General features: G+C 38.2%; 1 protein-coding gene across 1 annotated transcript in view; it reads left to right on the forward strand.

Annotated features, from left to right (window-relative positions):
- Positions 1 to 14,517, forward strand: part of LOC118803532 (zinc finger protein 850-like) — a 34,621-nt gene that overhangs the window by 16,538 nt on the left and 3,566 nt on the right. The window contains 3 exon segments of the mRNA XM_036564022.1: positions 484 to 1,078; positions 9,404 to 9,582; positions 9,584 to 9,973. Coding sequence (XP_036419915.1) covers positions 484 to 1,078; positions 9,404 to 9,582; positions 9,584 to 9,973 — 1,164 coding nt within the window.

A 14,517-nucleotide genomic window follows, 5' to 3' on the forward strand; every position in this document is an offset into this window, starting at 1 on the left:
CATTGTATTTTTTCATTGTTGTAATCTTAACATTATGAAGCCATATAAGCTCTTACTAGTACTGGGGATCAGTGCACTCCCTGCTCAAACCCAAACTGTAACTATAAGGATAACCATTGGTTCATGAGCCTGTTGAATGCTTTCCTTTTTTACCGTTAATATACTCTTTTAAAACAGGTTTTCACACTCTAACAACAGAAAAATGCTTCTTCCTAGGCACCACTATAAAACTAAGAACTAAGAGTAACTTTGTTGCATTTCGCTTCCATTTTTAAAAATGTTTGTATCTTTTTTTCTTTGTAGTGTCCACCTTCCTACACATCTCATTAGAAGCACATTAGAAGATGCTGCCAAGTGAAGCCTATCAGACTGCTGAAATAAAGAGAGATTAAATAAAAGATTATGGCATCCAGAACAAACTCTGCTACTCAACAGACGTTCTCTGGTACATCTCACGAACAAATGCAGAGAGATACGGGCAAGCAGAGACCTCACCACTGCTCAGAGTGTGGGAAGAGTTTTACTCAACAGAGCCATCTCAAAACACACCAGCGCATTCACACAGGAGAGAAGCCATATTGCTGCTCAGAGTGTGGAAAACGTTTTAACCACCAGAGTACTCTCCAGCGCCACCAGCGCATTCACACTGGAGAGAAGCCATATCAATGCTCAGACTGTGGGAGGACTTTTAATCGACAGAGCACTCTCCAGCAACACCAGCGCATTCACACGGGAGAGAAGCCTTTTCACTGTTCAGACTGTGGGAAGAGTTTTAATCACCAGAGTACTCTTCAACAGCACCGCCGCACTCACACAGGAGAGAAGCCGTACCACTGCTCAGAGTGTGGGAAGAATTTTACTAACCAGGGTCATCTCCAGCAACACCAGCGCATCCACACAGGAGAGAGGCCTTATTACTGCTCGGAGTGTGGAAAGAGTTTTACTCAGCAGAGTAATTTCCAGCAACACCAGCGCATTCACACGGGAGAGAAACCGTATCACTGCCCCAAGTGTGGGAAGACTTTTACTAATAAGAGTCATCTCCAACGACACCAGCACAGTCACATAGGAGAGAAGCTGTATGACTGCTCAGAATTTGGGAAGAGTTTTAACTGACATTTCCATCAGATTGAGAAGCTGTGTTCCTGCTCTGAATGTGGGCAGAGCTTCAGCCATATAAGTATTTTTAAGACACGCAAATGCACTAAGACGGAGATGAAAACTCATATGACGTGAGTTGGTGGAAAGATTTTCATTACCACTTTTTAGATGAACACAAGGGTTCACTATCCCAGTCATGGTGACCCCATTTCCCTCATTAACTAATTAACAAGTACACCTTCATCAACTCATATTAACTAATTAACAAGCTCCTTGTGGTCTGGGTCAGGTGGGAGTAGCGAAAACACAAAAATCTGAAAGCATGGAGGTGCCAGGACTGGGATTGGGGACCTGTTGGCTAGCATGAATGATGTAACTGTGCTTTTCTGGGTTAGTGTAGATATTCCCCCTTACTCTAAAAGGGCATAGTAGATCAGCCAAGACATTTTTAGTATCTGAAGTTGGCCACTCAAGTTTTGCACTAGAGCAATGTAGCCGATAAGCCGATAATTCCTACGCTAACATCATGCAAACTGCATGCCTATATTGTTACGCACTTGTCCCTAAATACATTGTTTGGCTGATTAATAGTATTTGTATTCTAGAAGTGGAAGGTGAACTTGAAAAAGTCAGGTAAGTAAGCTTGAAAATCCACTTGTGGATAGTGAGTATGGTGAGTCTCAATGTCATTTTTTTTTTATAATACTGGTTAACGGAAACAGACTCTTTAATATAAAAATGAAAACATATCTGCAGAGTCATTTAATTTGAAAAAGGACCATTAGAAACCATGAGGATTAAGACCTAATGGTTTTGCCTTCTAAAAGGAATTGGCTTAATAGTTTCCAATAGAGACCCCTAGTTTCCTGTAGGACATCTTTAGATCCCATTAGGAAAGCATCAGATGCATTTAGAATCAACCAGTGGTCGTCTGTTAAACCAGTTGGATCCTTTACATTGTGATATCAACCTATTAAAAAAGCCAAAACACATTACAAAACCATTAGCAACCAACAGAAACACTTAATGGTTTCTGTGGGTTGTTTCAGCAGGGTAGCTTTGACCATAGACTTTAGGTCATTGCAAACTGTATGGTAAAGCACCAGGCAACAGTTGTTGTATGCACAGTGAATTTCCCTGTTGTGGGACTAATAAAGGATTATCTTGCCTTAGTGTCTCTAATATCAGCCAGTGAGGGTTGTAACACTCCCAGAGTTGTCATAGGTCTCTTGGGGACCTTCCTCACTCATCTCCTTCTTTCACGGTCTCTCAGTTTTTGTGGATGGCCTGTTCTTGATTCTGTGCTTTTCTCTCTCCATTTCTTACTGATTGACTTAAGTGAACTCCAAAGGATGTTAAGTAACTTGGAAATGTTCTAACTTGTCCCAGAGTTGCTTGGAATGTTCTTTTCTCTTCATGGTGCAAGATATGCCACGATACTGACTCACCAGAAGTTGGAGTGTGTTTATACTGCATCGCTTGGAACACCTTGACTGCACACAGGTGACCGCACAGGTCTAGTTATGTGACTTTTACCACCTATTGGGTACACCAGTGATGATTTAGGAGTCATATTAAAAGGGGTGAATATGTATGCAACTTTGTATTTATATTTGTAAATAATTAAAGAGAGTGTTTTTGTTAATCAGTGTAAAAAAGCGAATCAACTGTGAGTCAGTGTTTTATAATAATAGAACAATAACAATTGAATAATAGAACTAGAATAGAACTAGAATACTAGAATCAAGGGGGTGGATATCTTCTATAGGCAATGTACTCTACATAAGCTGACTGAAAATACCACATTTCTAGCTGTTTATCTATTCATTGTTTTTCCTTTTTTATGTCCCTGTATCCTTAAAACATGCTTGTTCTATTCATTTCCAGACCCTCTTGAGCCATCTCTACTCACTTCATCCTTGGATACACTGGATCTGTTTCTGCTGCACCTGAGTGTATAAGATGTCCCACCTACTGGCTCTCCAGACATTATTGGACTCTACTCAGCCTATCCATCTTTCTGTGGCCACATTACATCATTATGGAAACAAGGACACACTGACGAGGTCACTGATGTGAAGCACCCCTCATTCGAAGCATCAGAACAACAATTTGAGTTATAATAGAACCGTTAGAGGGGCACACATTTAGAAGCGAGCATCTATGAGCAGTTTTGTTGTCCAGTTTTGCTGACTAATAGGTATTCAATTTAACCATAGAACATACGTGTTGTACCTGTTGATATTATGGTGTCCTGAGTGAGTGAGACTCTGATAATGTGAACCATTCTAAAAATCTGTTAAGGATTAAGAATTTAAGGATTATTCAGGGAATTTAATATGTAAATGAGCCAGTCTGTTTGTTTCATTCTGTGGTATCAATAATGTACCTGAACGGTGTCAGTCTGTTTTTTTCCCTTACTCACTTTATGGCCATTGATTCAATATCTTGAGGTGAACTGAAGTAGTTGCAGTGAGATCCTGCTTTACTGAGGCCCACAAAACATTTGTTCTTCTGCTTTGATAGCTACAGCTGCTATAAGCTATTAAATTTGTTAGAAATTAATGTTGTGTTTCTCAGGCGATTGCTGCTAACATCTGTGTTTTTTTATTGATTTGCTTATGCCAATCTCAAAACTGACTCACTGCGATGGACTGGTGACCTGTCCAAGGTGTTTCCTGCCTTCTCCTAATGACCACTGGAATAAGCGGCTTAGAAAATGTGTGTGTGTGAGTATGTAAACTAACTCAGTTCCACTACTACAGGCTGCACCACCAGGGCATGGTGGTGAAGCCTGTAGTAGTGGAACTGAGTTGTCCAATCTTTTGGAACTGACTTAGTTGTTTTAAGAGGTGACACCGTGGAGATTCGGGCATCTTTGAAGCCCTCGGCCTGACTTTAGAATGAGTGCTGAAGATGTCATTAGGAACCTTTTAGAGACATATGGACATAGTCTTTGTTGGCTGACCTTGACCCATTACACTGTTTAGTTATGCTGATGATCCAGTCCAGATATTTAATTAGTTCTGCTGCATAATGTTGAATCAATTGCTTGTCTAATTTGCATATCATGAACATGAAGGTATACTTGCTCTGTGTAAGTCTACGCGTTTTCTCAACTTCCCACCTCCTTCATCTCTTTCTCTCATTTGGCTTTTTTGTGTGTTCGCCTGCTGATTTTTAATTTTTTCAAATATTTTTCCTTAGTTATGCCTTTACATGTTATCTCTCAAGATTATTTTTTTGCCCATTTCTAAACATTGTACTATTTTTTTTGTGTTCATGTAATTCTGAAAATGCCTTTTTCTATTAAACTTACATTTACATTTTATTAATTCATATTGTTGTCTTTTTACTGCCTTAGTGGGTAAATCACTTTACATGAATTAATGATGGCTTTGACTCCTTCCTCTCGTCCTTTTTTCTTTTCATTAAAGCTAGAAGAACAATTTTACCCACAAACATCTATGTTTTTCTATGGACAGTTGTTAACTTTGAAAATAAGTCCCTGTCCAGTCTTGGCATTTTCATTACATATTTTATCATTGATTAACTTTTGATTTAGTAAACAACTCTAACAACTTCCTTATTGACAGCCGTCATGTCAAAAGAAATTTAATAGCTTGTATGGAGCAGTGTAGCATTAAGTAAACCCAACATTGTATGCACAAGTCTGAAGAGAACACCCATCTGAAACATACACTTCTCCAAAAACCACGTTCTTTAAACGTTTCCAGTGGAGTTTCCAGTCTATCGTGGGGGAGTTTTCCACATTCACATCTTCGCTGTGCTGAGCTGTCCACCTGGAGGAAGATGCTCATCATTGACAGTAACTTTTCCATCTTGGCAGGAGAAAAAACACTAAGTTGTTTTGTGCAACTGGGCCCTGGAGTAGTGTTACAGCCTGTTACTGCCCTTTTCCACCACTGCTCATTTATACTTATGTGTTTTCAAAGTGGTCAAATGCCTGAAACTCTTTCCACACTCTGAACAGTGATATGGCTTCTCTGCTATATGGATGTATTGGTGTGTTTTGAGGAGACTGTCGAGTAAAACTCATCTTGCACTCTGAAGAGTGATGGGTTTTCTGAGTTTGTCTGAGAGATGTGTCAGTGTGAAGAGTATCAGAGGGCCTTTGCTGAGTACTTCTTCTTCTAGATGCCATATTGCAATATTTAACCTCTTTCAGTAGCTTAACATTCCTCTTGGTGAAATGTCCTGATGAGTTTGTGGAGGTAAATTTGAGCTGTGAAGTGTGCACCAAAAAAAGACTTGCAACAAGACTTCATTTATTTCTGGAAAAGAAAAAGAAAAAAAAATCTAAACTCAATGTGAAATGCAGTAAACATACATCACGTAATTGCTGAGAACTGTACCATAGTCAAAGTTGAATTGTCTCCACATCAAATGAAAATATAGACTTTTCTAATGAAAAGGACTCTAATGATTTAACAGGTGTTCTGATTCCAGATGCATTTGATGGTTTCCTAATTTCCTAGGATAGGAAAAATTGTGGTCTCTAATGGTAACCATTAAACCAATTCCCATTAGAATACAAAACCATCAGGCTTTAATCCTAATGATTTATAATGGCCATTTTCTAGCTGGAGAAGAGGTAAGAAAAATACAAAAATAAATAAATAAATAGATAATGAAAATAAAAATGCAGCTTATTGAGGGTCTTAATCAGTCAACACAGATTGGTCAATTAAATTTAACAGTTTATGGTTTTTCACACAGAGACTCAAACATCAGATGCAGATCCCTCATCTATATATTTAGTAGGGTAATCACCTGAGGAACATCTACACTTATCTATAAATATTTTCACAACACAATTTTTTACTAACACTGTAAAAAATTAGTTCATTTAACTAATTTTAAGTTAACAGAAGAATAATTTATGTTTTACATTCTTGTTATACGACTTACTATTTGAAGTTCAATGAACTCAACATTTAAAATTAGGCCGCTTATTTACTTTTTTAGATTTAAAAACAGCATTATTTTTCACAAGTTAGACATTCAACCTTTTTCTCTTCCAAGAATAGACTGACCTTCACGGACATTTCACTAACCGGATGTATCTCAGTATCTTTAGAGCTGAGCCAGGTCTGGAAGGATGTCTAGAATGTTTGTACCTTTTCACACTAAAAGAAAACATGTTCCACAATTCTTATAACAGAAACAACATGCATTTGTATCTAAATTAAATATTTTTTTTATCTTGAATTTATTTGTTATCTTTTCTGACAACCTTAAATACCCAAAGGCCCTACAGAACCAGTGATGTCTGACCACAGATCACTTTTATTGGTCTTTGTATTGGTTTGATCATTTGGTCGAATGTTTTCTTTATCTTTTATCTTTCTTTATTGTTTTCATTATCTTGTCATAAACAAAATCAAACATGGCAGATTCATTCACTGCCTCCAAGACCAAAGTACGTATTTATTTCAGAAATGTTTGTAAGGCGTTCGTCGGAAAACAGGTGGGATTAAAAATGACGCTCCAATTTTGGCCTACTCGGGTGTGAAGCCCCCTGCAGGCCAGGCGGTGGCGCCAATTCCCATAACTCCAGAAAAATGTGGAGAAGACTCTTTGCTCAGGAGTCCACGCCTCCACACACAGACAGGCAGGAGGAACATAAACAGGAGCCGAACTGCTGAAGGTATGAGCTGTTTAACACGTGTCATATTTCAGCCTGGATCTGTATTACACTATGTTTCATCATTAGCCCGCAGAGAAATGGCTGAAGAGATGCAAAAAAGATGCAAAGCTGCTTTTGTTTGAGTAATGTTAGCTTTGTGCCTCTGTTTGCTTTTTGATTGCTAGCATTAGGCGTACATCATTCTGTTAATGTGTTTAGCATCCATACATAGACCTTTAGAACCATTAGGATTCAAATCTGGTGGTGTTGTTTTTCTAATGTGAATTGGCTTAATGGTTACCATTGGAGATCACTGGTTTCCTGTAGGACACCTCCAGATCCCATTAGGAAACCAACAAATGCATCTGGAATCAGTTCTAGAACATCTGTTAAACCAGTGGTCACCAACCCTGCTCCTGGAGAACTACCCTCCTGCAGACTACAGCAACTCCAACTCTAATCGACCCCACCTATCCATCTACTTATTGCCTTTAGTGGTCCTTGATTAGCTGAATGAAATGTTTCAGGTTTGGGTTGGAGGTGAAACCTGCAGAAAGGTAGATCTACAGGATTAGGACACTATTTTTTAACCATTTTCCTAATATATGCAGGTCCACAGACTTCTATTTCATTTGAGTGGACGGCTCTTTGGTTTTATCCATGTTGTTGGATTTTTGTCATGTACTCATATTTGTACTCCAGGAAAACAGGAAATGATTATAGACAACAGTGCACTTCCTGAAGACTATGAGCAATAGAAAGAAATATTTTTTCTCCTGAGATTGAAAATGTATTTGGTTTTATCTAAAACATGCTTTAGGAGTGCCAATAATTTTCCCCCATATGCTTTTGAAAGAATACAGTAGTAAAATACAGCACTCACCTAGGAATGCAACCAGCAACACCCTAGCAACCACTTGAAGCACTACAGGAATCACCTAGCACAGGGGTGTCCAATCATAGCCGCAAAAGGAACAGTGTGGGTGCAGGTTTTCATCCCAAAAAAATAGAGCTCCTGCTTTGTTGCGATGAAAACCTGCAGCCACACCGGCCCTTCGCAGATAAGATTGGACACCCCTGACCTAGAAACATACTACCAACCTTAGGTACCTGAGCAAGCACTTAGCAACACCCTACTAACCACATAAAATACTACAGCAACCATCTAGCAATAACCTCACAACCACCTAATAACTAACTGGTCACATCCTAGCAACCAGCTGAAATACTGTAGCTACCATGCAACAACACTATAGCAACTACCTAGAATATATCAACCAACAAAGAACCACCTGCAATACCATAGCAGCCACTTATCAACAACCTAGTGACTACATAAAATTCAATAACAGCCACCTAGCAATGACCTAGCAACCACCTAATAACCGACTAGCAACATTGAAGCAATCAGCTGAAATACCACAGCATCCGTTTAGCAAACCTACACTCTTAAAAAAGATGGATCTTAAAGGGTTCTATATAGAACCATGAACACGCAAAGAACCCTTTGCATGATTAAAGGGTTCTTTGCATCATGAAAGCATTCTTTAGATTGATGGAGAATGTGTTGTAGATGGTTCTATGTAGAACCTTTTTGAAAAGGGTTCTATATAGCACCAAAGTGGGTTCTTCTATTGTTACAAGCTTGACTTAGTTACCATAAAAGAATCCTTTTTGGTGGTATATAAAACCATTTTCCTTACTAAAGAACCCTTGAAGAACCATTTTGTAAGAATGTACCAGGACTTTGAAGCAGTAAGAGTTAACATGGTTTACCATCTATTGCTGCTGTTGGACTAATCGTTTGGCCTTTACTGAGCAAAGTGAAAATCATGACTGCAGCTGTCCTAGTTACACTTTTTGATATTTATAGATAAGTTTCTATGTCATCACAGAGATGGGCGCACAGCTACGGGGCAGAAAGCAACAGAAAGATCAGTCATCATGGCAGAATGCAACAATGACTAGGAGTTGTTGTGCAGCAAAACTTTATCTCTTGCACATGACCACAAAGTACATAATTATATGTATCTGAGGATGTGTACGCACAAACAACAAAACCAGGTAAACTGGGTGAAATTCATAGGACATGTCAGTGAGCTATGAATGTTCTTGTCATTTGGATAGCTCCTATTAGCTAAACATTTAGTGAATAGCAAAATTAGCAGGGCGGTCACAGAGACCTGATACTGATAGCCGATACTGATAGTCAACTATCTTTAGCTAATGTTTTACTGTGTTGCAAATGAAGGACAAACAAACATATTCAACACTAACATGGCATTTTATTATTAAGTCAACTAAAATGTACAAACAACGTGAAATGTACATCGATTACAACAGTTGACTAACGTTACAATCTTTTGACAGCTAAGTTACTAAAGCAGTTCTGCCCCTTGGCTGTGTGTGCACCCAGTAATGTTTGTAAACAGGAAACACATCTATTAGCAGTTGCTTGAAGTTTTGAATATTTTAGCCTTTGTCTTTTTGTTCCTAGAGTCCACATATCAGAAGATGCTGGCAAGAAGAGCAAGCCAGACTGCTGAAATCAAGAGAGATTAAATACGAGAACATGGTGTCCAGAACAAGCGCTCAACAAACGTCCCCTGTCAGTGCACAAAGGAGCGCCGACAAATACAGGCAAGGAAGGAACTTACCTCTGCTCGGAATGTGGGAAGTGTTTTACTCAACAGGGTACTCTCCAGCGACACCATCGCATTCACACTGGAGAGAAGCCGTATTATTGTTCAGACTGTGGAAAGAGTTTTACTCAGCAGAGTCATCTCAAAAGACACCAGCGCATTCACACTGGAGAGAAGCCGTTTCACTGTTTCGGAGTGTGGGAACAGTTTCAATCACCAGAATACTCTCCAACGACATCAGCGCATTCACACAGGAGAGAAGCCGTATCACTGCTCAAACTGCGGGAAGAGTTTTAATCGGCATAGTGTTCTCCTACAGCACCAGCGCATTCACACGGGAGAGAGGCCATATCACTGCTCATACTGTGGAAAGAGTTTTAATCGACAGAGCACTCTTCAGCAACATCAGCGCATTCACACAGGAGAGAAGCCATATCACTGTTCAGACTGTGGGAAGAGATTTACTAATCAGAGTCATCTCCAGCAGCACCAGCGCATTCACACAGGAGAGAAACCGTATTACTGCTCAGAGTGTGGGAAGAGTTTCAATCAGCAGAGTCATCTCCAGCGACACCACTGTGTTCACTAGGGCTGCAACAAAAGTTTGATAATATTCAAAATATAGAAAAGATGCATGTTTGAAACAGAAAAGCCATTCAGATAACCAATATTTTTATTACATTTAGGAGTTGCTGTAGGAAAATAAGCATTTATTAAGCTCTGTGTTAACCTGTTACCAGTGACACACAGTTGCCAGCTGTGCAACTTGCAAAACTATTCAGAGTGATAGTTGGTTTGAACTCCATGTGCAGTTCCAATATGTTTTCTACTGGTCTGGATTGCTAGCTATCAGTTGAATGTATTACAAGAGACATCTTAAATGAAGAGACTGATCATTGGTTAAAATATGATGGCCAAACTTGTAACAATCAGCATGGTGCCTGTTTACAGAGGAAGTCCAGGCCTTCAATAAAAAGAGCCAGCTAGTTTGCTGGGTACACTGCGAGTGGAAAAGAGTTCCGAATGATCCAAACAATCATGTTTGCCGTGTGTTAATAAGCCAAACACTACAAAACTGCTACAGGTGTAGGATTTTACCAGTGATTTCAAATATGTTTTTGAAACGGTTGTTTGACCTTCAGTTTCAAGTGTGTTGGTCTCTCATTCAAACAGAGAGGAGTCTGGTCTTGTATGACTGGAAGTAAAGTTGCTTTCCCACTGCATGGTACAGCTCGACTTGGCTCAACTCAACTCAATTTTGGTACCAGCTACTTTGTTTTCCACTGCAGATAAAGTACCCTCTCAATGTAGCTGCTTGTCATAGCGGCACCAGATAAAACTGCCGTGACGTGAAGGAGACAAGTTTTGTTCAGAGGAGACTGAAATCAGCAAGAGAACTGACAGCTGAAGAAAAGGAGAGTTTGGAAAATACTGCATCAGAGTTCAGACAAGAAGACAATTTTGGTTGCTCAAAGGTGACACAAGAGGCTACGATAACTTACTAAGTAACGTTAGCATATGTGTTTAGCAATTCTCTCCAACCAATCAGTAGTATCAGGTAGCATTTTTTCGTCACCTTTTGGTATCGGCTTAGCTTATTTGGAACCTCAACAGAGGCGGTAGCAAAATTAGTCCTGTGTACCATGTACTAGATTTGCCTAGTGGACAAGCCGGAGTTGAGCTGGTACCACGCAGTGGAAAAGTGGCTTAACTGCCTGGCGATGTTGCAGATGGCCGGTGAGTGAACAAACTTTGGTCTTACCCAGAATGAGTCCAAAGTTGAACACTGTGTTGAATAAGAGAAAGCCATATGACTGCTTTGAATGTGGCTTCAATTCAAACGGTGACAAATACTCATAATGCTTGAGTTCAGAGCCGAACTGGGACCATTATTCAGGCTGGGAATGTAGGTCTTATCAAGGCCACACATGCAATACATATATATATATATATATATATATATATATATATATATATATATATATGTAGCCAGGATCAAGATTAGACACTTTTGCTATAAAACATGAAGAATTAAGTTCTAATAAAATAAATATCCAGAATGCTTTCTAGAAAAAATGTCAACCAGTCTTGAGGCAGAAATGTTGCAATATTTTTGTTTATTTAAAACAAGAATGTATAGTTAAATGCTAATTATACTGTCTTATCTATCACTTTAGGAGCACAAAAAATGCCCAAAGTACTTGTAATGCAGAATAAAACAGCAAGTATATATTTGTGTGTTTTCAAATTATTGATGAATAAATTTACAAAAAGGTAAGACAAATTATACATTTTTAAAGAGTATTTATGCATGTGATTCTAAATGTGATGCACAAAAGCCCTCCTAACTATGATGCCATTATTTCATGTCTAAAATTACCAGAAGGGCTAAGATTACTTTGGAGCTAAATCAGAAAGCTAAGGATTAAATTAACTGAAAATTAATTCAATATTTCCGTGGGCAGATATTACCAAAAAGTTGCCTTATAGTTTCTTGTTTACCTTAATTTGTCTTATGTAATCATTTTTGTCAGTGTAAATACATGCATTAGTAAACAATGTTTGACTTAGTACAGTTTAATAAACTATGATATTATAGATATAGCTATTGCTGAGCCACATGAATATTACATGTAATTGGGTGTTATATAGAGATAATTGTATTACTGATAAAGTGATTTAGACAGAAAATTTGTGCATCTTACAGCTTTTATACAGTATTATATATTATATATAATTATATATTATAAATGCTATATCATGTATATTTATATATTAACATATTGTCATTTTCAGGTTTTACTTTGTTTTAGTTAGTCAGTCAGCTAGTTAGTTAGTGTAATTGTGGTTTGTGGGGGCCTCCAAAGATGTTGGTAATTTTGGGCATCCCCTTTCATTGACATTGAACTTTTCTATGAAATACATTCATTAAAATCTTCCACATTCACCATAATACATAATAAATAAAATACATAATACATAAATACATACTCACTAAATATGTGAATGTTAGATGGTTAATATCCAAGCAATGTAATTAAAAAATCATTGTTCTCAGTTAATTAATTTAACAAAAAAGTAATTTTACACATTTTTGTGCAGCCCTTTAAAAAAAAAACTGTTCACAGTCATAAAATATGGAACATTGCATTTATTATGATATAAACATATATTTATCATCTTGTTTTTTTGTGCAGAATGACCATCAGACAGGTCAGTACTCTCTTTCTGTTTTCTCAATTTACACACAAAAAACTGATTTGGCTGCACCAAATCAACCATTCAACCCTATTACCAAAAATGGAGAAAAATGATATATATTTATATTTTTAAACGCATTTAAACTATGTGCTTATTAGTTACCATGCAACATGGGCAACCTGTCAAGCTAACCACTCATGCTGCTTATTTTAGGCTAAATTCACAACCTTAACCTTCATTTTTTTTAAATGAAAATGAAATTAAGTAAGATTTCAATATAAAACAACTGCACTAATATCAACTAAATGGAGTTGATCTCTGTCTTCACCCCTGATACTCGCTTCAACCCTGGTTTTCACTCCTTTATTATGAAAACAGCTTATATAGTCTCTGATTTGACAGCATGGGGTGGAAAAATAACGTTTCCCGAAGGTTAAGCACTGACTTTGATTAATGGTTTGATTAACACTAAAGAAAAAACGTACATTTTTAAAGAGCTTCAAGGCATAAAATGAACTCAAATCACGGAAAGTGCCAGTTTTCTTGAGATTCTGCTGATCCTGCGAGCGTTGCTCTGCGCGTCTCCTGCGCTATGATTGGCTAGTACTCTCACGAGCGGTCCGCTTATTGGACAGTGACAGTCAGAGTCGAGGAAGAGAATTCAGAAGACATTAGCGATAAAACGATCTGATCGTAGTTCTGTAATGTAGTGATAAAAATATATAAACATATAAAGTTTTTGATTTAAGAGTAAAAAATTACGTGCTTTTGTTTTTGACCGCTGTGAATCCTCCGAAGCTGCGGATGATCCGCCGCGTTCTGTGGTTGCTATGGTAAAGTGAACGAGTTTTCAACTGGCCAATCAGCAGGCTGCTCACATGAACAACACTCCAATCACAGCAACCAGGGGGCGGGGTTTATCTGAATACGGGTGGGTTTAAAAAATGAGTCTGCCGTCCAGGTGGTGGCGCTGATAACATCGCCGTGGTTCTCCAGCTCCACTGAAGTGGAGGAGTAGAAGATCCGCGTTCGTGCAGCGCTGCTGCAGGAACAGAATCAGAGCTGATCCGCTGAAGGTGGGGAGATGTTTTATACCCGTTCACCTGTTTACTGAGTAATTTTGGAGAAATGATGGTCCCCTTTTTGAAAAGTGCGATGCAAAGTATGAATTTCAAGCGCTTTATGTCTAGATTTGTCTTGAGGAGCATCTGAGCCTGTGTGTGTTTTGGTCAACGTAGCGTATTCTGGTATTTTTAAAGGATTTACATGACAGGTTTTCAATTTCTGTGGTGAGTAATGTTGTTTTTAGTGGTTGCTTAAAGTGCTGTTTTTCTTTCGAGCCCGTTGTCCCATGTGAAGTCAGCTTATCGTGTCTGCTTTTTGTTCTTTTGTGAGGTGAGGTTATCAAGTCCTTCATTGTCACGTTAATTAAGCTGAAAAAACTTAATATGCATATCTCCTTTTTCATCTGCTTAGTGAAATTATGTATAAATGAAGTTTAGAATCCAGTATGAAACCACCGTAACAAAAAACAAAACAAACAGTGTAGCAATGAAAGCTGATATGCTGATCACCACTAAAACCAGCGTATGTTGTGTTTTGGATGCTGGTATTCTGGTCAACCAGCATGACCTTGCTGGGTGACCAGCTAAACCAGCACTAATAGCATGGATTTCCTGACTGTCTGTGCTGTTATGTGCTAAAGTCATGTATTAGTAATGCTGTTGCTGCTAATAATAATAGTAATAATAATAACAACAACAACAACAACAACAACAATAATAATAATAATATTTTATGCATTTCACTTTTTAAAAATCTTTTTGAAGTACATTAAAAAGTGATGCATAGGTTTGAAGACTGAACCTAAAACACACGGGTTAGAAGACAGAGGAAAGAATGAGTAACTGATCAATAAAAGAC

The sequence above is a fragment of the Colossoma macropomum genome, unplaced genomic scaffold (genome assembly GCF_904425465.1).
Source record: "Colossoma macropomum unplaced genomic scaffold, Colossoma_macropomum, whole genome shotgun sequence".
NCBI lineage: Eukaryota > Metazoa > Chordata > Actinopteri > Characiformes > Serrasalmidae > Colossoma > Colossoma macropomum.